The 22,743-nt window shown below is 56.9% G+C and overlaps 1 protein-coding gene across 2 annotated transcripts in view; it reads right to left on the minus strand.

Annotated features, from left to right (window-relative positions):
• Nucleotides 1–242: 242 nt before the first annotated feature.
• The window catches only part of B4GALNT3 (beta-1,4-N-acetyl-galactosaminyltransferase 3), a 99,014-nt gene continuing 76,513 nt past the window's right edge, over nucleotides 243–22,743 (minus strand). Inside the window, exons 4-20 of one of the 2 annotated variants that reach the window (XM_043881523.1) lie at nucleotides 16,750–16,845; nucleotides 16,263–16,353; nucleotides 15,813–15,913; nucleotides 15,400–15,467; nucleotides 13,894–13,972; nucleotides 13,713–13,779; nucleotides 11,764–11,907; nucleotides 10,790–10,899; nucleotides 10,037–10,137; nucleotides 9,762–9,823; nucleotides 8,436–9,213; nucleotides 6,226–6,545; nucleotides 5,362–5,515; nucleotides 5,078–5,150; nucleotides 4,577–4,730; nucleotides 3,856–3,982; nucleotides 243–2,287 (exon numbers count right to left, since the gene is read on the minus strand). In XM_043881523.1, coding sequence (XP_043737458.1) covers nucleotides 2,179–2,287; nucleotides 3,856–3,982; nucleotides 4,577–4,730; nucleotides 5,078–5,150; nucleotides 5,362–5,515; nucleotides 6,226–6,545; nucleotides 8,436–9,213; nucleotides 9,762–9,823; nucleotides 10,037–10,137; nucleotides 10,790–10,899; nucleotides 11,764–11,907; nucleotides 13,713–13,779; nucleotides 13,894–13,972; nucleotides 15,400–15,467; nucleotides 15,813–15,913; nucleotides 16,263–16,353; nucleotides 16,750–16,845 — 2,634 coding nt within the window. In that variant the 3' untranslated portion in view covers nucleotides 243–2,178. Of the gene's footprint in view, nucleotides 2,288–3,855; nucleotides 3,983–4,576; nucleotides 4,731–5,077; nucleotides 5,151–5,361; nucleotides 5,516–6,225; nucleotides 6,546–8,435; nucleotides 9,217–9,761; nucleotides 9,824–10,036; nucleotides 10,138–10,789; nucleotides 10,900–11,763; nucleotides 11,908–13,712; nucleotides 13,780–13,893; nucleotides 13,973–15,399; nucleotides 15,468–15,812; nucleotides 15,914–16,262; nucleotides 16,354–16,749; nucleotides 16,846–22,743 lie in introns of both variants that reach the window. The other variant, XM_043881522.1, reaches the window with a different exon arrangement.

A 22,743-nucleotide genomic window follows, 5' to 3' on the forward strand; every position in this document is an offset into this window, starting at 1 on the left:
TATTGCACAAAAAATGCTCCTCAGACGGGAACATCGTGGTCCCATTCCTGAGTAAACCACAGTGCAGGGAAGGCTGCCCCCTCCAACACACAGACAGACAGGTGATGAAGAGTAATATGGAGCGTCCTTGGCATGTCCACCAGAGGCCTCAGAACTTAGGGATGGCCACGTGAGCCTGGGCCCTCTGCCCAGCCTCTCCCGCCCCGATGGGCAACAGGAAGACACAAGGGCATTTTGTTTTCTGAGAAGATGCTGTATTTAACGCTTTCCCTCCCCGCACCCTACACATTTCCCTACCGAGTAGGGGCCATGCCAAGCCCCCTCCATTAAGGCAGATGGTGTGGAGGTAATAAACACAGAATGCAAGGCACTGGCTGGGGCAGAGAGGGTGACAGGCCGGGGAGGGGAGGCTGGGCAGACACCTGTCCTCAGGAGGAGTGAAGCAGGAGGGCCTTCTGGGTGGACTCAGGCCTTGCTGGGCAACGCCCAGGGATAAAAGTAGCCCCAGAAAGAAACCTGGCCGCCCAGGCAGCCGCAGCTCTCACCTCCCCCCTACAGCCCTTCTCCGAAGGCACGGCGTGTGAGCCAGGACCATAAAAGGCCATAGCCTGAGGGCAGATGGAGCATCCACAAGCCACGATCTATTAACCAAAAAAATCCATGTCCTTCCTGATTTCTTAGGAGGGAGGCAGGGGTTCTCATCAACCTCCAGAAGGTTCCTGCGGGGCTCCATTCTCCCGGAGGCCAAGTTCATGCTCTGGGTGAGCGCGGGGCCCACCGGGCGGACTCTGCAGTTCCACACTCCGAGACCTGGACTCCTTCAGGACACCGAGCCTGGGCCCAGCGGGCTGGCCTCCCGGGCCCCGCCGCACCCGCTCTGGGCCCTTCCTCACAGATGCTGGGCTTTGCGAGGCCGCGTCCAGCACACCGGTGGTGAGTCAGAGCAGCGCAGAAGGCAGCAGCAGTAGAAACATCCCCAGCCTAGAGGCGCCTGGGATCATTAGTGCAAGAGAAATGTGCGATGTGATCTAGGTGACAGAAAAGGCGCCCCAGGCCACAGAGGCCGAGGGCTGTGCTCCCTGAAACGGCTTCACTTTTCAGTCCTGCTCCGGCTCTGTGGACACCCTCGCCTGACCTCCCCAGACCTCCCCCCCCACCCCGGGGCCCGTTCCCCAGTTCAGAGGGTCTTTCTCCTCTTCCTCCCTGCAGGCAGCAGGAAGAGCTGAGCTGTGAGGACTCAGGCTTCCCGCTTCCCTTCTCATCCCTCCCCCTGGACCTCACACCTCCCCTCATCCTCTCTCCGCTCTGCTTCATGTGGTCCCCAAGGCCCAGCTCACAGGTGGCTGGGACAGAAGGGGGCTTCTCGTCCCTGCCATTCCCCCCCCACCCTCCCTCACCTGTGATGCATGTGGGAGCCATGCCCTGCACAGGGGAGCCAGGAGCCCACCACCCCCTGTTGGTTCCCTGGCCCCAAACCCCTGAGGCACTGGGAGGAGTTGGTCCCCTCTGTGCTTCCAGCCAGCCTGGAGTCAGTGCGGCTGGAGGGTGAGGTTAATGCCCTGATCCGCGGCCAGCTGTCAGTTGGCTACCTGGGAGGGTGTGTGTGTCCTGGAGGCATGGATCTGCAGGGGAGCTGGGAACAGCTCCACGTGGGGCCAGCTCCCCAGGGCCCAGGGACGCACCTGTGGGTCTGAGGTATGCAGGGGAGGCGGGGTGCCCTTCCTAAATGCACAACTCCACCCCCCCTCACAGTCTATGCTGGGTCTGGACATGTGTGGTTTTGGTTTTCTGTTAAAAAAAAAAAGTAAAACCCCAATAAAATTCGCCCAATAGAAGAGCTTCCAGTCCATGGTCACTGCCCCCCTGAGGAGCCCCAGGTGGGCCCTGGAAGGCGCCTCCTGGTCAGTGTGGTCTGCCCAGGTTGGGCTCACCTCCCTCAACCTGGTCCCGCTGCCCTTCCTGAGAACTCTGCCACCTCTGTCTCGTCTCCTGGCCCCGGAGGCCCAGAGGTGGAGGACGGCCGCCGGGGCAAGGGTGACCGACTCGGAGGCTGCTCGGGCCCACCACGGCCCCTGCTCCCCTCCCTTCCCGCTCCGGCAGCGAGCGGGCACTGGCCGGGCCACCACGGTCCAGGTGCCCGAAGCCATCGGTCCAGCGGGCGCCCCACCCCTGCCGGGGTTATGGCGTCTTCATCTGGCGGCGGTTCCACATGCCCCGCTTGGAATGGAAGTGATGGAAGAAATTTCGGAGGGAGAGACGCTCCACTTCCAGGCCGGCTTGGAGGATCCTGGGTGGGAGGGGGGTGGGATGAGCCACAGAAGCACCGAGGGAAGTGGGGAGAGGGCCAGCCCCCCTTCCACGACCCCACCAGGCCCTGGCCGCTTCCCATGAGGCAGGGGTGGGACAAAGAGAGCCAAACGGCCTCGGCCGTGTCTCAGAGCCTCTCTCCCTAGAAAGAGTAAATGGATACAGTGGTGGATGCGGTGAGGACCAGAGAAGGACGCAAGTACTCAGCACACCTGTAGACTAGCCAGCAGGGGTCCCTCCACCCTGTCTGATGGAGGGAGGGGGAGTCCGGAAGCAGACCTTGTCCCAGCTCCCCCACCTCCCCATTTCCACCCGCACAGTGGCAAAGTCTGTTGGGAGGCCTGTGTTCCCAGCAGGTGGAAGTAACAGGAATTTGGAGCAGTTTCTCACTCCCTGGGCCTCAGAGGAGGCAGAACTGTGGAGGTCTGCCTTCCCCCAGGGGTGGAGGTAACACCAGGCTTCTCTCCGCTTTGGGATCTGACCGTGGAGCTTTATGGGAGCTGTATTATCTAACACAAGCTCCCTCACCCACCCTCGTTTGCACCTTAAATTCTCTTAGTATTGTCACCTTCCTGCCTGCCTGACTGCCCTCTAGGGGGAAAATCAAACAGATCCAATTTTCAAGTTTTCAGATCGGGTTTTCAAGACAGTCAGAGCTGAGAGATTTGGGGCAAGTCGTTAATTTCTCCTGGAGGCTCAGTTTTCTCATCTGGGAACCGGAGATGACCACACTTCCCTCCCGGGGTCTGGGGAGTGGAGGGTGTCCACTAAGAAGGGAGTGGAGGACGTCCATCACCTGCCCAGGCAGGTGCCCAGTGACTAGGCGGTGAGGAGGTGCCCAGTCTCCCAGGGAGAAGAGTGTCTCTTCCTCATCAGGGTCCCCTCCCCCTGGAGTCCCTGACCTTGCCCCATCTACCTCCTCTGGATGCGGCGTCAGCAATTACATCCTTTCTCTCTTGGAGTCTCCTCCTCTCTCTCCTTCACCCTCACTCCTAAAGCTCAAATCTCCAGGTGTCATCCACTTTCCCCCTCCTCCCCTTGGCAGCAAATTTCTTGAGAAATTTTGAGGAGGAATCTCAAACTAAGCCTCCAGTTCCTCACCACCCACACACTCTGAAATGCCCTCTCCCTGTGTCCTGCTAGCCTGTGCTCTTCCCCAAAGCTCCCTTCTCTCGGGGTTCCAGGGACCCAGAGCCTCCTGGATACTCGATGCTTTTAACGGTCCACACTGGCTGTTATGGTGACCCTGTGCTGTCTCTCTCATCAACCCCCCAAAACCCCGGCCTCCTCCCCAGCCGTGTTCTCCCAGGTGGGCAGGGAGGTACCCAGGGGACAACATTACCATTCACACCCTCACAGCTCAGAGTCTGTGCCCTTCCCTAACAGTCTGCCAAGCACCCTCCACGCCCGCCCTGCCACACAGGCAGAGGCAGGATACCCTCCAATAGCTCAGACTCAGCAGGGAAAGGAATCCAGTCCAGTGGGGCCAAGGGGGCTCGGCCTGGGGGGCTCTAGCCCCGCCCCTGCCCCAGGCCCCTCCCCAGTCACCTGTCCAGCAGCTCCCAGTCCTCTCCGCCCCAGCGGTCTCGGAACTCCTTGGTGTTCATGCCGCCGATCCTGTCCAGGTCTGACTTGTAGATGCCTAGCAGCCCGAATCCGTTCACCTCCCAGTAGCCTGCAGACAGACAAACCCCGGGGGAACTGAACCGGGGCCAGGAGGTGGACCGAGGGGGCTCCGGGGTCGCAGCCCTAGAGTATCTTCTGGGAGGCAGAAGATTCTCATCGGAATGAGCCCTTTTCCTGTTTGTAGGGAAAGCCCTCTGAGCTAAGTTTCCAGGTCCAGGGAAGGCAGCAGTCCCCCAGGGAGGGACCAAGCGCTGGTGACAGGGCCCAGGAGGCTCCGACAACAGCCGCCCCCAAGGGTGCAGCCATGTCCGGCTCCCTCTCCAGGCAGGAAACCTCCCATCCCTGCATCCTCCGCAGGCACACATTCTGGCACATAGAAAGTGCTTGGTAAATGTCTGATGAACAAATGAAGGGGAAGACACGGCAGGAAGGGTTCAGCCTTGCTGCTGCCGCTGCCGTCAGCTCAGCCCTGGGGCACTTCGTGGTCTGCCCAGGTGAGCAGGGCAGCCAGGTGAGCGGAGACAGGGAAGGGGAAGGGATGGACAGCGGGTGCTGCCGCCGTAGACAGGACTATCTCCAGCTCCGGGTTAAGCACCAAGGCACAGAGGTCTTTCCTACCCTCCCGAGCCCAGGGCAGGCTCACCCTCGGGCCACTGGGGGGTGGCCCCGCAGTGCAGCCTCATGACCATGGGGGCGAAGGCCATCTTGCCCTCCACGCAGTGCTTCCGGATGGTGTCGATGATGCCAGCTGGGAAGTGGATGTGGAGGTCGCAGAGGAAGATGATGCTGTGCGGGTCCTGAGGACAGATAGGGGCATCAGCAGTCCCCCTAGACCAGGGTGAGGAGCTCAGGACACTCTAGGACCATCCTCAGGCTCTCCCATTTCAGTGACTGACAAGCTTGCATGAAATAAAGTGCTGGACGGATTTCCACAGCCCTGGGCATTGGGGCACAGTTCTCGTGATCACAGAGGGAAGCCTGACTGTCTTCGTGGACGCTGGGGACTCTGGACAAGTGCTCCCATCCTGGCCCTGGCCCTGCAGAGTAGCAGAGAGGACCATGTGTCTTGTGCCTTTCTCCCGGAGGAGCTGAGGATCTCTTCACCAGCCTTCATTGTCTCCCAGGCCTCTCTCAGGCCGCTTACCTTCACCAGGTCCACACCAGCCTGGAGTCCAGCCGAGCGTTCAAAATTCCCACTTAGCTTCTTGTACTGGTAGCTGCGGGGAGAGCAAAAGAGAGGTTGAGCCTCAGGACCCAGCTGTGATGGTCCCAGGAGGAAGCTGGCGGGCAGCATAGAGGTGATGCAGGCTCCTGGGATGGGACTCTGGGTGGGTGAATCCTCTGGGAAAAGCTAGACTGGGAATCAGGGCACTGATGGGACTTCAGGAAGAGGTTGCTGAGGCTGCACCCCACCGGGAACACCCTCACCTCCGCAGTTTGGACTGTTTCAGGGCCATCTCGACATCCATGTCCTCACTGCTATAGTCGGTGATGATGATATTGAAGTGTGGGTCACTGGTGACCCGGGACAGGGTCTCCATGTCTCTGATAAATTGCTGCACCCAGCGCGCCTGGTTCTTCACTGCCCAGAGGGGTAGGCAGGGCGGGTGGGGAGAAAGAAGCAGAGTAATGCAAAGGAGTGCCCTCCACTCCTGGTCCTGCGTGCTCAGGAGTCCCACTGGACCTTTGCTTAGGGCAATGTGCCTATGAGAAGGGCCAGCAGGGCAATGGGGGTCGGAGGGCAGCGGGAGAGCTCCCAGTACAGGGGCCTCTCCACCCACTCCCTGCACAGCCTCCCAGGCAGGGCCCCTGCAGAAGGCCTGGAGCTGGGGCTTGTCATCTGCTCTCATAGTAACCCTCCTGGGCCCTGACAGTCCAACCCACCAGCTGTCCATCCCACGATCACCCTGCACTTCCTGTCTGACCCCCTCCAACCTGTTCTACTCCTGTGATCGGCTCCCCTCTCCCTCTCTCCTTGTGAAAACCAGCCAGCCCGCTCCCCAAGCCTCTCCCGGTCTCACTGCCCCAGGCCAGCAGCCCAGGCCCATTGTTCACACCCAACCCTGCATGCAGGTTCCATGGGAAGAGCTGCCGGTCAGCCGTCCTTCTCAGCTCCCCGCCCTGACGGCCCAGGTCACCTGAGACCAGTTACTTTTCTCCCGTGAGCCCCAGTTTCCCAAAGTAGCCTTTCCCCCAGGTTCTGTGAGATCACGTCGGGGAGCAGAGACCAGGTGCTCGCAATCTCACAAGGCCTTTGCTCAGCTGAAGGCGCCTAGGCAGTGGGAAGCTCACCCGGCACAATGAAGTGGACCACGGCGCGGTGGTTCCAGGAGAAGCCCTGGGGCCAGCACAGCTTGGGCTCCGGGGCCCGGGCACCCGGGACGTGCCCCTGGAAGTCATGTGGGCTCCACACCAGGCCCTGCAGGTTCCGGGCCTCAGCCTCCTTCCCGCCCGCGGTATCGGCGCCCTGCCAGCCGCGCGTGGACACGAACTCGGAGATCCGCACCAGGCGCTGGCCTTGATCCAGCAGCTCAAGCTCCAGGAGGTAGCGGCCCCCGCGGAGGTGGTCCTGCCGCTTCTCCACATTCACAATGCGCTGAAGCTGGTACCTCCTGGAAGGAAGGGTGGGGGGCTTCTGTCACTCCACCCCGTGTGTAAGGAGACCCAGGGCTCTGCCCAGCTTCACGGCTGGTTAACACACACACGATGCTTACCAGCTCCAGTAAGCACTGCCATCATCTTTAAAATAAGGATCCATAGAGATGGACGAGCTAGTCTCTTAGAGCTCTAAGACCCTAAGTATTCAGCACGTAAGGTAGAGCCATGAGTCATAGTGAAGAGATTCCTTCAGAAACTGACCCTCATTACTATACAACTCTGTTCAGTCAATAGTGCGAAAGATACAACGGGGACTTCCCTGGTGGTCCAGTGGTTAAGAATCCGCCTGCCCATGTGGGGGACACGCGTTCGATCCCTAGTCCTGGAAAATCTCACATACCGCAGAGCAACTAAGCTCATGCACCACAACTCTTGATCCTGCATGCCACTGCTAAAGAGTAGCCCCTGCTCACTGCAACTAGAGAAAGCCTGTGTGCAGCAACGAAGACCCAGAACAGCTAAAAAACAAATAAATTAAAAAAAATTTTTAATATATATGGCTAATAAAAGAATAATTTTAAAAGAAAAGACACAACAGACGATTGGAAATGCTGACTGGTTGACCCGACATCACCAGTCACTCAGTTCAGTTCAGTTCAGTTCAGTCGCTCAGTCGTGTCCGACTTTGCAACCCCATGAACCGGAGCACGCCAGGCCTCCCTGTCCATCACCAACTCCCGGAGTTTACTCAAACTCATGCCCATTGAGTCGGTGATGCCATCCAGCCATCTCATCCTCTGTCGTCCCCTTCTCCTCCTGCCCCCAATCCCTCCCAGCATCAGGGTCTTTTCCAATGAGTCAACTCTTCGCATCAGGTGGCTAAAGTATTAGTTTCACTAGGGAAATGCAAATCAAAACCACAGTGCAATACCACTTCACATCCACTAGCATGGCTATTTTTTAAAAAAAGGAAAATTAGAATTGATGAGAGTATGGAGAAACTGGAGCCTTTATAGACCGCTGATGGAATGTAAAATGGTACAGATGATTTGCAAAAGAGTTGGTAGTTCCTCAAAATGTTAAACCTAGAGTTACTCTATGACCCAGCCATTCAATCCCAAGGAATTTACCCAGGAGAACTGAAAACAGGGTCACGCAAATATCCTGTACATGAATGTTCATAGCAGCATCATTCATAAGAGCAAAAAGTGGAAACAACTCAAATGTCCATCAGCTGATGAATAAACAGACAACATGTAGTCTGCCCAGACAGTGGAATGTTACACAGCTGTACAAAGAAATGAAGCACTGATACATTCTACAATGTGCATGAGCCTTGGAAGCACTTGCTAAGTGAAAGAAGTCAGACACGTGTGAAATGTCTGGCATTGGCAAATCTACAGAGACCAAGCAGAGAAGTGCTTGCCAGAACCTGGGAGGAAGGAGGCAAACCGCTAACCAGGTTTCTTTTAAAAGTGATGAAAACATTCTGGAATCAGATAGGGGTGGTGGCTGCACAACATTCCTAAATATACTTAAAAACCACTCAACTGTACACTCCTAAATGGTGAATTTAATGATATATGCCTTTTATCCGAAGCAGAAAAATATCAGTGGGTTGAATGAATGAATGAATGAATGAAAAAAACCAAGTGCTCAGTCGTGCCTTCTGCCGCCGCTCTTCCAGCCCACATCTGGGGTCTCAGGGTGTCTTTTTAATGCCAGTTTTGCTAGTTCCACCTCTTTACCGGCTCCTTGCACGAGCGCCTTCCCAGAGCTCAGCCCGTGCCCAGGGCCAGGCCCTGAGGGTTTCAGACCTTGCCCGACGGTGGGACCAAGACCCAAAGGCACGCATCCTCCCAGGCGCCCCTCCCCGCCCAGCCCCAGAGAGCCCTTTACCTTACCCCCGGCTCCTCTGGTTGAGCTTCTTCAGGAAGACCCGCGTGACCTCGAGCGCCTCCTGCTCTGGAAGCAGCAGGTTGCCCGACGTGTTACAGCTCAGGTCGATCCAATCTGTCCGCAGTGCTTGGAAATCCAGGTCGTGGGCGCTGAAGGTCTGCTCCCAGTTCACCACCGGGTCGAACATGGACAGGTACTCCAACACCTCGCTCACATCCTCCTCGTCCTCCCCCTCGTCCTCCCCCTCGGCCTCGCCGTCCGTTTGTCCTTCTTGGCTGGCTACTGCCACCACCACATCCTGCTCTTCAGGCCAGTCCCTTCTGGGGGCTGGAGGCTCCATCCTATCGCCCCTTCTCTGCTCTGCGATGTACGACTCGACCTGGTTCAGCCACTGGGACCTCCCAAGCATCTTCCCAGTACTGGCACTGCGGGGCCTGGGCCTCTTAGCTGGAGGCGAGCGCCCGGCCTGGGGACCCGGGGGCCACTTGTCAGGATGCTGCGGAGCCTGGTGGGGCTCGAGGCTAGGCTTCCTCGCCTTCTTGTCTGCTGGCTGGGCAGGGGCGGCACTGGGCCTCACAGGGAGGGAGGCTGTGGAGTTCTGCCAGGGAGGGGGCGCTGCCAGGCCCTCCTGGGCCCGAGCCAGGAGTCTCCGCAGGTTTCGGAGGCGGCGGTCAGGGGTGTCCGACTTCCCCGCTGGCATCCTGGCATTCTGGCCATCAGGGGCAGGGGTGTCCTCTGCCACTTCTCCATACTGGGATTCTTCTAGAAGGCTGTCCTCAAAACCTGCTGTTAAAACCATCCCTCACATGGGCTTTTCAACCTCTCCCCAACAAGATCCAGAAGACAGCTGAGGACCAGGTAGGTGAGATGGGCAGGGGTCCCCGGCAAGACCCAGGGTGAGTTACTCAGCCTCAACTAACCCAGCGTCTCCATCGGCATAAAGGGCTGCTGTCAAGGGTGGTGACATGAGGGACAGAAAGTGCTAGCAGGGGCCCAGCGGATGGCCGGGGTCAGGCCCCAACCCTGCAAGGTGAGAGGCCGTGGGAGGACAGTGCTTCTGTAGGGCAGTTTCCTCAGTGCAGGGCAGGTGAGGCCCTCCGGCCTTCAGGGCACTTCCGCCAGGGCCCTGAATCTCCTCCTCTGGCCCACCCCACTTTTGAAACGTCCCTACTTGTGTCTTGGAAATTAAGGGGGCGAAGGGCTGCTCCCCATCTCTTAGGCCTGGGGGAAGGGGCTGCAGGGTTTGCACTCTAAGCTCCTGGGGGCGGTTCTGGCCCAGTCTGGACTGTCACCCTCCAATCTGGCCCAGAGGCTCGGCCATCACTCTGTACCTGGCTGCTCTGGGCCCTGCTTCTGAGGCTGGTCAATCTTGATGTAGTCTTGAAAGCTGAGCCTGCAGTGGGGAGGAGGGGAGCTCTGAGGTCACAGCTGGCGGGGGCTACAGGGGAGAGGGGTGTGAGTGTGTGTGCACATGTGTGCATATATGTGTGTATGCGCGCACGTGTGTGTGTGAAGCACCCAGGAAAAGCCAAGGCCCACGGTGGAGCGCCCTCGCAGCCCCCTTGGTCCAGGGAACTCTCCTGGCTCCCCCCACTCAGCGCCTCACCTGTCTTGGTAGTAGGCATTTTCCTGGTAGAAGCACTTATTCTGGGTCTCCATGTGACTCAGGCGGGTGTAGTCATTAGGGTAAACAAAAGACAGGTGAATCTGGGGTGGGGAGGAGGAAGGCATGGGGCTGCTGTGGACCAAGCCTCTGGATTCCGGCCACTCTTTACACCCCCTCCTGGGACCTGGGTGGCACGTGCCCCTGAGCCGGGCTCCCCAGTGCCCACTTCCCGTCTTCTGCCGCAGCTCATCCAGCTTCAGCTGAGACCACCCACCTCTCCTCCTGCGGCCTTTCCCGCCGCCTCCTGCACCCCGGGACCAACCCCCGCTACTCCCTACACTGCTTTTTGTGCCCCTTCAAACACAGCTCTAACATGGCCACCAAAACCCTCTCAACCCTGCCCCACAGCTGGCCCCGGCCCTCTGTCCTGCCTCCAGCCTCCCCCGCCGTCATCTCTGGGCCCAGGAGCCCAGAATCACCCCGTCTCTCGGCCTCCACACGGGCTCTGGGTTCTCTAAAGCCAAGCCCCTCCACAGTTCACCTCCCTAGTGCCTCGTCTATAGTTTAATAAATACCACGGCCCTCGGGCAGAGGGTAGGAGGCCTCGGCCAGGCCACACACAGCACCGGGCTCCGCAGGGCTGCCCGTCCAGGCTGGGCACCCACGGAACACCAGTGGCGTGGCATGGGGAGGAGGGGGTCAACCTCAGCCAGCCCCTCCCATTCCAGCCCCTGTCGCCCAGGCGAGACTTACAAACCGGAGTCCCTGGTAGCGCTGCAGGGGGAGCCCGTCCACCAGGTAGCTGGGCTTGTAGGGGCAGTCGGGCAAGACGTGTCGGAGCTGAGCCTTGGGGATCAGAGGCACTGGGGAGTGGAAGGAGGTGGCTGAGGGCTGCGGACTGCAGCCTGGAGCCTGCACGTGTCTGTATTTGCTCGTGAGAGAGCCCACATCCGATGGTTGAGGCTGCTAAACCAAGCTGGCCCCCCTTGAGGGTGGGGGTGGCATTCACGGGGCACCTTGGAGCTCGGACACGGCCCCTGGCTCAAGGAACAGTAGAACGCTGGGATCCCTGTATATGGCCAGTCTCAAAACAGTTTTCAAAACTTCCAAGAGGCCACAAAGCCTCACCTGAGTGCAGCGTCAGTAACTGAATTTCCTTCCACTTGTCATGGGTGGGGGGGTGCGTAATTGTTATTTTAAAGTATTTATTTATTTGGCTGCTCTGGGTCTTAGCTGCAGCATGTGAACTCTTTAGTTGTGGCATGTGGGATCTAGTTCCCTGACCAGGGATGAAACCCGGGCCCCCTGCATTGGGAGCGAGGAGTCTTAGCCACAGGACCCTCAGGGAAGTCCACGTCAACTTTTAAGATGTAAATGCCCCCGACAGTTTAAGATGTCAACGCCTTGGTGGAGACATACTTCTCTCAGCGGACAAGAGCTAGAATCCAGTAAGAAACTGATACCTGCGATTGCAGAGGCATGTCTGGATTCAGGCTCTACATCTTGTCCTGTCACGTTTGCTCTGTAATGATTGGTATGACTGTGAAGCGGTCCGTCTGTATTTCTGCACTGTTCTGTACATGTGTTCTATTTCACACATGTGAAGGGAAAGAGGCTCTGGTTTGGGGACACTGTGCAGGACAGAGGCCTCCCGAGTCTCCTCCCTGACACCATGGGCCTGGCAATACATCCCCAGACCGGAGGTCAAGTGCGTGGCAAGGTCTTACCTCTATAGAGAGTGTCCCGAGGGTCGGGCCGCAGCATATCGGCGGGTGGTTGTTCATCAGTGGGAAGTGGGTCTGGGGAGCCCATGTGGCTGGCTGCTGTATGCGGGATGTGGTCCACCTCGTCCATTCTCAGGAGGGTCTCATCTGGGCCCAGGGAGGAAAGAGCAGGACAGCTGTGACTCCCGGAGAAGCCAGACCAGAAGCCAGGCCTCTGCCTTCTTGAGGGGCCAGGAAGGGGCCAGGTCAAGGCTCCGGTACCAGCTGCCCCACAACCTGGTACCGTATGTGTGTGTATATATGTGTGCGTGTGTCTGTTTAGTTGTTCAGTTGTGTCTGACGCTGCAATCCTTTGGACTGTAGCCCTCCAGGCTCCTCTGTCTATGGGATTCTCCAGGCAAGACTATTGGAGTGGGTTACAATTTCCTCCACCAGGGAATCTTCCCGACCCAGGGATTGAACCTGCATCTCCTGTGTTTCCTGCATTGCAGGCATATTCTTTACCTGCTGAGACATCAGGGAGGCCTGATACTGTATAGGATGTGCCCAATCCCTGCCCGCCTGAGTCGTGCCCCCACAACTTGTGGTTTCAGCTGTTTATCTCCCCTGGACCCCTTCCACCAGCCCCATGGCTGGCACACACCACAGTTTTGTGTGAACTGGAAAAAGCCACCTCTTGCTCAAAATGTTTTACTGCCACCTGCTAGAAATCTGTCCTTAGAATTATGTTCAGTTTAACAAATACATGAAGAGCACTTACTACATAATAAACCAGACACTGTTCTTAAAATATTTGTAAGACAAAAAAATGTCTTGCAAATATCAACCCCTTTAATCCTCGTCATCACTGTGGCTTAAATACATCATGAGTCCTACCTGACAGACAAGGAACTCGCGCAAATGGAAGCAGTCTTGTGCCTGAGATCACACAGCTGACAGGCTGGCAAAGCTGAGTCTGAATGCAGGGTGTCTGCCTCAGGCTCCCCAGCAGGCTTAGGATAAGCCCATGCCCAGGTGAGCAGGGCGCCATGAGACTTCCAGCTCAGCACCTCCCTCTGGCCTCCAGGGGTGTTTGCTCTCTGTCTGAGGGTTCAATTGCCTTGGCCCACAGAGCGGTCTCCTTCTATGCTACAGGCTGGGAACCTCTGGCCCATTTATAGGTTTCCTACTTGAATTTGCTGTGGGCTTCTTTATTCTTGCTTCACACTGACTCCAACTCTCCCTTCTTCTGGCCCTTCTGCCTTGACCCTGTGGCCTCTTGCTTGGTCGCTGGCAGCCTCATCCACCCACCTTATCTTTTCCCCACGACCACCCTCTTCTGTCAGCCAAGTGTGCCATTTCTTACTCTCTCCTGCCTGCCACACACACACTGCCCGCCATCTCCTGGGCTCCTCCAGACCCGCCTTCCCTTCTTGCTAGGGCTTCTGGAGCGCCCACTCCTCCTACACCTGGGCCCACGCGGGTTACACTCGCTGATGGAGACTGCTCTGCGGGGCCTCCAGACAGGAAATCACAAGCCATGATGAGTGTGATCAGAGAGTCCACGGCTGCAGCCGGAACGCGGGTCAGCATGCTTTCTCTCCCCTGGCCACAGCTGTGCAAGAACCGTGACAGCTCATCTGCATAGAAGGGGCTTGGCCTCCCTCCGAGGTGTTTTCACCTGGACTGAGCCTCACAGTCTCTGGAGCCCCTTGGAATCATGCAGACAATGCTGTCTGGGGGTGGATGGGCATTGTTCTGGGGCGAGGACTCCGAGAGCGTGCAGAGGGTTCTCCCAGGTCACTGACCCCCGAGGGCTAAGGACCTCTGACCATGGTGTCCCTCTGGCCTCTGCTCCTCGTCCTGCACCCTTCACATCTGTGCTCTGGCCTCCCCATGCCAGGCCCCCCAGTGGGCAAAGCCCAGCAGGCTGGCCCACCTGGCCTCGTCCCCAGGCTGGGCAGGACACTCACTTGTGAAGAGGGACAAGGAAGCAGAGTCGATAATGCTGAACTTGGCCCCGGGGTCATTCCGCCGCCACTGGAAGAGGGGAGGGTGGACATGAAGGGTTGGAGGTGGCTGACTGGGAACATGGTTCAAAGGAGCAGGCAGAGGGGCGGCCAGTTGGGCGCTGAGGGGACAGCGAGCACTCACCGCGACTTCCACGTGGTCGGTGCCCTGGTCGTTCTGTTTGTGCAGCACCTCGAAGTAGTAGCGGCGGGCAGCTGCCAGGCTGGCGGGAGAGACGGTACAGGGCTTCCTCCCAGCACCGCACATGCCCCGTCCCTCCCTCCTTGCCCCTGGTCTCTCAGACCTGCCGCTGAGTGTCTGGGTCAGAATCCCCATCGCCACTTACTGACGGGGCAGCCTCAGTTTTCCCCTCCCATGAGATGGGATAATAACAGCACAAACCTCCCAGAACACTCGGGGAGTCATGTGAAATAACAGTGCTAACCCTCAGGGAGCTGTTCCTACGTGTAAGCACCGTGTGTGTGTGCACACTTCATTGTGTCCAACTCTGCAACCCTATGGACTGTAGCCCGCCAGGCTTCTCTGTCCACGGGATTTTCCAGGCAAGAATACTGGAGCGGGTTGCCATTTCCTACTTCAAAGGAGCTTCCCAACCCAGGGATCGAACCTGAGTCTCCTGTGTCTCCTGCATTGGTAGGAGGACTCTTCATCACTGAGCCACTTAGGGAGCCCATACTAAGTGCTTTATACATTCGAACTCACTTAACCCCTAACTGTAGATATGAATGCTATGTACAGAAATCTTGGGTAATCTGCCCAAAGTCACCAGGTAATAAGTGGCCACATTGGGGTTTGGACCCAGGCAGTTGGGTCTCAACCCCAGTTCTCAGTTACTCTCCTGAGCCGCATGGGCAGTGGTGACCATGGGGGCTGGCACGGCCAGTGCTCTGTGCAAGCTGGCCTGTTTCACCACCATCAACACCAGCACCAGCACCATCAAGCCCACACATGTTCTCGTGGGGGGTGGGGGTGGGGGGTGGTGCGCGCATACCACCAGGTGGCGCTCTGAGACTAGGCTAGTTCCGGCCCTAGCCACTCCAGGAACCATCAAGCCCACAAGAGTGTGTGTGTGTGTGTGTGTGTGTGTGTGTGTGTGTGTGCGCGTGTGTGTGTGTGTGTGTGCGCGCGCGCGCGCGTGCGCGCGGTCCTGCATGCGTGTGTGTGTGTGCAGACCACCAGGTGGCGCTCTGAGGCTGCGCTAGTTCCCGCCCCAGCCACTACGGGCCTTCCTTCCAGCCTGCCCAGGGGTCCCTGCCATCCAGAATTTTGTGCAGCACAGAAAACGCAGCGGGGCTCTGGGCTGCACAGCTGTAGATCTCTCCAGAGATGGAGAAAACGGGCAGAGACAAAGGAGACCCATTCTGTTTCCCAGCCCTGAGTGCCACCCAATACCTGTGTGACCCTCATTAAGTCACAGCCCTCTCTGGGCCTCAGGTCTTCATCTGTAAAGTGAAGAAGGATGGGCCAGAAGGTCTCTGTCATTCTCCGGAAATGCAGGGGGCCCTGGCTTGCTGGACCTCTGTGATGGTTGGTGGGTGGCAGAGGGGTCCGCCCAGGGGACAGCTCCCAGCCTGCCTCCATTCGGGAAGGAGGTTGAGGGATCTGCTGCTCACCATGACCCATACTCACCTGACCGGCTTAGAAATCTGACTCCGGAATTTTCCGAACTCTCCAGGGGCAGTCCACTCTTTTCCAGTCTGGAGATGTGGGGAGAGAGGCAGGGTGGGAGTGATGAGTGAGGAGACAAGGAGAAAGGAGGGAGGTGGGAGGAGGGGGGGAGGGGAGATGCTGAGGAATGGGAGGGGGCTCAGGACCACCCGAGAAGCAGCCGGCTTTCCTCGAAGTGTTCCCTCCAATGCAACCCGAGAAGCCACACAAATCCTTGGCACCAGGACTAGGACAGGTGTGGCCTAGACCTGAGTCTTCTCCAGGTCTGTTCCCGCCCACATCCCGTCCATCCCTCTGTAAGAATGTCCTGATGGAGGCCAGGTGACCTGGCTCCTGAGGGGATGAGAGGGTCTGTGGGGCTGAGCAGACCCTACCTTGCCCACGCTGGCCAGCAGCTGCAGGCCGGAGACCTGGTCATCCCGGCTCAGCCAGAATTCTGCGTTGTCGTCGGCAGCGATGGCAAACTGGATCTCCCCTGGGCATGGGGGGTGATTTCCCAGGTGAGAGCAGGACGAAACTTCCCCTAGCGGGCACTCACATCTCAGAAACTAAATTCTCTGTGGGGTCTTGTGCCCAGCCTGCCCACTTTGTAAAGCAGGGGTTTCTACACCTGGGAGACTCCATGGATAGGGCATGAGAGGGATAAGCTAGTTTTGGACCCTGCAAATCAAGGTGTGAAGTGGCCACCTGGGGGCATGCATGAGGCCTCACCATGTCCAAACCCTGCTCCCCTGAAAGTGGGCTAATGGTCCAGCCAGCCAGCACAGGGCAGGTGACATGCCCAGGTACCCTGAGAACTTCAGCAGGATGTGGGGCGGCCTCACCGTCCATGAAGGGATGCAGGTAGCCAAAGATGCGGAGGCCGTAGTTGGTCCACTTGGGAGACACGGCCAGCTTCCTTAGGGTTGTGCGGATCTATGCCAGGAAATCAGGGGATCGTTACCCAGGGAGGGAAGAGGAAAGTGAAGCGACGGGTCTGCTCAGGGCTGGCGGAAGGACAGGGAGGGAGTGAGGCAGGTGAAACCCGGGTACAGGTTCCCATGTGCTACTTTATCCAGACCTTGAACCTGCACAACTGGATGTGGTAGCCCCTGGGGAAACTGTATTGTGAGCCATGAGGAAGGTAGGGAAATGGACAGGATCTCTCAGGAGGGAACAAGGGAGATAGTGTGGGCAGACGAAGGGCGTCCATGGGATAAAGGAAAGGAAGTGAACCAGAAAAAGCAAGGGAAGAGGAGGAAGGCAGAAGTTGCGGGGGGAGAGGAGTCGTGAGAGCCAGGAGCCGGGCAGGAGGGGGCAGGAGGCACTCACGTGGGGGTACAGGGGGAAGTGGAGGTTCCTCCGCAGCTGCTGGATGGAGCTGCCGCACCAGTCCTCAAACACGTGCAGGTTGACGCGGCCGCGGAACTGCGGGGATGGGGCGGAGCGAGTGTGAGACAGAGGCCTGGCCCGCCCAGGCCAGCACACCTCACTGTTCCAGGTCACGGTCTGCGTCGGCCCCTTTCACATCCTCGGCCCCATGGCTGCGTGGCCTGGCCCTGAAGCCTGGGTCTCTTTATCTGGCCTTGCATGTGTTCACACGAAGATACACACATGCATGTACACACACACACACACACACACACACTCCAGGCTCTTCCCACACAGGAAGGGGGCTGGTCTGCATCCCCCAGGCAGGGGGAGTTACGGGCAGGACAGAGTGGCAGGTGGGAGGCGCCAGGCTGGGTTTTAGCCGGTTTGGCCCCTTCCCTTCAGTCTCATGGAGAAGGGCATGGCAACCCACTCCAGTATTCTTGCCTGGAGAATCCCATGGACAGAGGAGCCTGGTGGGCTACAGTCCATGGGGTCACAAAGAGTCGGACACGACTGAAGCGACATAGCATACGCACGCCTTCAGTCTCCAAAGAGGAAAGCCACGTGGCTGTCTGGCCTGGGTGAAACCTCACCTCCCTGGTCTTCGAGCTGCCCCCTCAGCTGGCAGAGGGTCCTGCAGCTGGCTCTCCCGAGAGTCAGAGCCTCTCATGGACCACCGCCCAGGTGCCTGGGGCTCAGGGGCAGCCAAGGGAAAGTAGGAGGGAGCAGGTCCCCTCCCCTCCTCGGCTGGGGGCTGGTGGGCATAGGGACCCCCGGGGGGAGAGGGGATGGCCGGGAAGCCAGGACCCCAGTGGGTGGAAGGGTGGGGAGCGGGGAGGGGAGGAGGGGAACCTGTGCCAAGTCATCTGGACACAGCGCTTCAGGTGACCCCATCTTACTCTCCCCTCTCCCCATGCCCCCCATCTCTAGAGTATGGGAGCTGAACCCCATCAGGCCACACGAACAGGCCCTCTCTTCCCCGCATCAGATACCAAATCCCAGTGGCCTTAGGGAGACAGAGGAGGGGGTACCAGAACTGGAAGGCCTTCCCACATAGAAGGCCTTCAGCAAGAGCTCTGGAGGGAGGGATGGTGGTGGGGGAGAGGGAAGGGGCTGGGCAGAACACCCCCCCCCCCACGCCCGATGGGACTGCCAAGACCTGAGGTGCAGCTGGAGGGGTCCCCCATCCCCACTTGGAGGGCCTGTCTCCCCATCCCCTCAGAACTTGGCTCTTCCTGGGCTCGGTGGCCTGGGGACCTTGGGGAGCAGCCATCGCTCCCTGGAATGTGAGTGGGGGGCTGGGGTGGGTGGGAGAGAGAATGTGGGCCTCGTAGGTTGGGGGTGGCCTGGGGCTGCTTGGAAGGAAAGAATGGGGACATTGTGCCACTTCTGGGGAAATTCCTGAGTCCAGTTTACAAGACTCAGTTGTCTCCTCCAAGCTGCCCCCCTCTTTGCCCCTCCCCGGGAGACTCGCGTCCACAGAAAACCGAGGGCGGGGGGACACCCCCGGAAGTCTGCTTGTTCAGCCAGGGGGCCAGAGGCCACAGGGGCTGGGACAGGGGAAGGACGAGGGAGGGTGGAGCTGGCTGCCCCCACCTGCCCCTCATGGCCTGAGCTGCAGGGGAAACCCAGGCAGGTGGACGGAACTGTCCACATCCCAGGGGGTAAAGCCCTGACTCAGTGCTGAGCCCACCCTCTAGCCACCCCTCACCCCTCTTGGGCTCTAGGCGGGGGTCCCCCGAGGGACTAGTCAGCACCTTCTTCCTCCCCAGGCCTTGATGGTGACCCCACCTTGGTTTGTGTCCCTCCACGCTTTGGAGACGTTGTGTCGGGCAGGGATGTAGGACTCAGGCTGGTCAGCACTGCCCTTTGCCCCCTTCTCACCGTCCAGCAGGGTTAAGGCCCAGGGAAGAGCACTGGTTACTGCCAGGGCCAGAGCACATCCATGGCCAAAGACGGACTTGAAATGTCCAGTCACAAGCAGCGGAGAAAATACCTGTTGAACCTTTTCCTTTCAGGGTTGACATTATTAAAGCCCAGAGAGGTAAACTGACAGCCCAAGGACACACAGCAATGAACCCTGTGGAAATGGGAGGGCATCGAGGGGTGCAAATACAGCCTGTGGGTGCTCACCCAGGAATGTCCACTGCCTTCTACCACGACAGGGCCTCTGCCAGGCCTCACAGAGCCTCCCAACAGGGTGGAGGTGTCTCCCATCACTGATTTCCTCACACAGCCTGCAGAACTCTCTTTCTAAAGACAGATCCAAGACAGATCCAGGGACTTGCCTCACGGTCTAATGGCTAAGACTCCACCACAACTAAAAGTTTGCACCCTGTTACTAAGGATCCTGCAGGCTGCAAAGATCTAAGACCCGGCGTGCTGCAACTGAGACCTGGTGCAGCCCAATAAATAAATAAAAACTGAAAAAAAAAGTTTCTAGAGACAGATCTGACCACGCCACTCTGCCGCTTCTGACAGTTCCCAGAAGCTTCTGGACAAAACCTGTCTTCCCCGCCTCGCCTCACCCCTCTCCCTCCAACCGCACACACTCCTCTCTGCCTTTGCAGACAGTTTCCTGGTTGGAAGGCCTTTTCCTTTCTTCCCCACCCAGCAAATTCCAGTTCATCCTTTAAGGCTCTTTTCAAATCTCTCTCTAGGCATCTACAATTTCTCCAGGCAGAGTTACGGCTCCCTCCTTGGGGCTCCTTGCACATCTTAATTATCCAAGGGAACAAGTGCTCAGAGACGCTAAACCTGGAGCCATATTTATGGCTTCATTTACCCTATAAGCACTAGAGATGTTTGTACCAGTGTTGATGCAAAGATGGAAAGGGGTCCTTGGAGGAGGAGATCTGCAGAAGTACGAGCCGCCTGTGCCAGGGTTACTACAGAGGCTGAGATGCAGAGGGCATGAAGGTTGTCCACCCCCCCGGGGGCTGTGGGGCAGCCCAGCACCGGTGTGAGCATGGACCAGGCTGCTGCTTAGCCAGATTCACGCTTACAAGACCAGCACACCTGGCAGGACCATGTGACCTCCACCCAACAGGACAATGAGGCCTGCACTCCGGACTCCTGTTTAGAGTCTCTACAGCCCCTTGATTCCTGCTCACACCTGCCCCTCAAGTGAGCTCCCCTTGGGAATCAAGGGGCTCCCACCTCTTATCTATGAGGATAAGAGACTGCTCTAGATGGAAGAAGGGACCAGAGCCCCATCTGGTGAAATCCTAGTGGGGGACATGACCCCCATTTGAATAGATGCTCTGTAACTGAACTGGGATGTCACTTGTGTCTCCCATGGTGACCACGTGTATGACGGTGGTGGTTCGGGGCCCTGAGAAAAGGCAGGTCTGATCTGCACACAAATGTCTACAGAAGCATTACTCCCAAGAGCTGAAAGCAGAAACAGCCCAAACACCTATTTCTGAGGATAAGATAATGAGGTCCATCCACACCGTGGAAGATTACTCAGCCAGAAAAAGGAACAAAGTTCTGATACAAATGCTGCCACATGGATGGGCCTTGAAAATGTAATGCTAAGTGAGAGAAGTCAGACAAAATGGCCACGTATAGTACAAGTCTCCCTATATGACGAGAGTCTTCACATAGAGAGAGTCTAACTGAACGGCAGATCCAGAGAGACAGTTTAGACTAACATTTCCTGGGAGCTGGGGACTGGGGGTAGTGAGGCTATCAGGTGAGGGGTTTCCCTTAGTGGTGACGAAAACCGATTAATACTAAATTGGTAGTTACGGATGACAACTCTATGGATATACTAAACGTTATTGAATTATACACATTAATTGGGTGAATTATAGGGACTTCCCTGGTGGTCCAGAGGTTAAGAATCTGCCTTCCAGTGCAGGGGACCCAGGTTCAATCCCTGGTTGGAAAACCAACATCCCACATGCAGTTGGAGCAACTAAGCCGGAGTGCTGCAGCTAAGACCCAGCACTGACATTAAATACACATTTTTAAAATTATGAATTATATGGTATGTGAACTATATCTCAATAAAACTGTTAGAGGACAAAAGATGGGGGGTGGAGCCTGAGAAGGGAAGTCAGGATCCCAGCCCTCGGGAGAGACACCAAGCCACCGAGCCAACGCTACATGACCCGCGGACTCCAACTTGCTTTGATCCGACTCCGTATCCACCACATTTCTTTCCTGTAACGATGTTGGCTTTGTAGGGGGAGCAGAGTAGCAGACAATGTTCGGTCAGTGGACCGAATACCGACGGTAAGTGAATGCACTGCCATTGAGGTTTGTTAATTAGTGGGGCTTGCTAGTCAGAGTCTCATGATTTGGGCTGACAGAGACGGTTTCTGAGGGCAGTTACCTCACGAAGCCCAGCCTGCCAGCCGTCCACTCCTCATCTGAACAGCAGAGCAATGACTAAGCCTGCTGCACTCGAGAGCCACTTCTGGCCTCTGAGACTCTGAGCTGCCAGCTGAAGGCTGGGCATGGGAGCTGGTCAAAGAAGAGACCACGGGCAGCCTTCCCGGGTTCTGTCCGTGCTCACCCACAGGGCAGGTTTGCAGGAGCTCTGCCACCTTGGGGAGTGACTGGTCAACCCCTTTGGAAGCCATTGCCCAGAAAGGGGTGATAATAGTGCAAGCTGACGGCCCCAACAGCTAGCAGAGGCTCAATAAAGCACTTCCTGCTGAAACTGTAGGTCCAAAGGCAGGAGACAGGTAAGGAGAAGGAACAGAAGTCCCCACGAAGGGCTGGAGGAGAGGGTACCACTGCAGCTGGGTGATTGCATATGTGAGCTATCTAAATTGTCAGGACCTAAGTGCCCTCAATGGTGAAATGAAAAGACTGGATTGGTGATTCCCTGAAGATTCATGAGGGTTGTGATGAGGATTTTATAAGCCACTTTCTTTTCTTCTTCTTTTTTTTTTTTTTGGCTGCTTTGCGTGGCTTGTAGGATCTTAGTTCCCCAACCACGGACTGAATCCCGGCCCTTGACAGTGAGAGCATGGAGTCCTGACCACTGGACTGCCAGGGAATTCACTGTAAAAAGCCACTTTTAATAATAAAATACCAAAGCCAATGGAAATCAGTCATTTACCACCAAAAGGCTAAACACACTACTAAAAGATCAACTATTTCTTTTAAAAGTTAATCACATTTTAATCACTGTTTACTATTTGTTACTGTTTTCATCGAGATATACATAGATATATCTCTGGAGTTTCCCTGATGGCTCAGTGATAAAGAATCTGCCTCCAATGCGAGAGATGGGGATTCGATCACTGGATTGGGAAGATCCCCTGGAGGAGGAAATGGCAACCCACTCCAGTATTTTTGCCTAGAAAATCCCATGGACAGATGAGCCTGGCAGGCTATAGACCATGGGGTCATAAAGAGTTGGACACTGCACTCAAGCAATTCATATATATCTCCATCCTTGACTGGCCAAGAAAAGTGGGAAAATTAATGATTAATAAATGCAGACTATGATGTAGTTACAATCTTTCAAAATAATTGGTTCAGTAAGAAAAATGATCCAAACTGGCCTCAAAGGAGAGAAGACGGAATTGCTGGACCAATGGTTTTCACAATACTATCTCCAGGTGGGGTGGGGCCTAATTACCCAATGATGTCACCTGGTACAGGTGTGCCAGTGATGTAATCCACTCTCTCTCAGGATTTAACCAGAGGCAATTTCACGGTAGATAACCTACCATCATATTTCGCATGAAACCACCTCCTTCACTCTCGCCCCACAGCAAATGGGCGGACTAGAAATGAAATCACCCAGGCAGTAGAGACCAACCCGTGATAGGTGTGGATGAAGACAACTGGCTGGCCGCCACCACCCGGCCAAGAAAGGCCTGGACAAGTTGCATGGTCCGACGCCCAAATTTAAAATGTTCACCCCCAAATCACCATGCTGCTCTGGAATGTCTGCACAAGCATTTACTCCAGGTAATCTTGTTGTCT

This window comes from Cervus elaphus, chromosome 22 (assembly GCF_910594005.1).
Source record: "Cervus elaphus chromosome 22, mCerEla1.1, whole genome shotgun sequence".
NCBI lineage: Eukaryota > Metazoa > Chordata > Mammalia > Artiodactyla > Cervidae > Cervus > Cervus elaphus.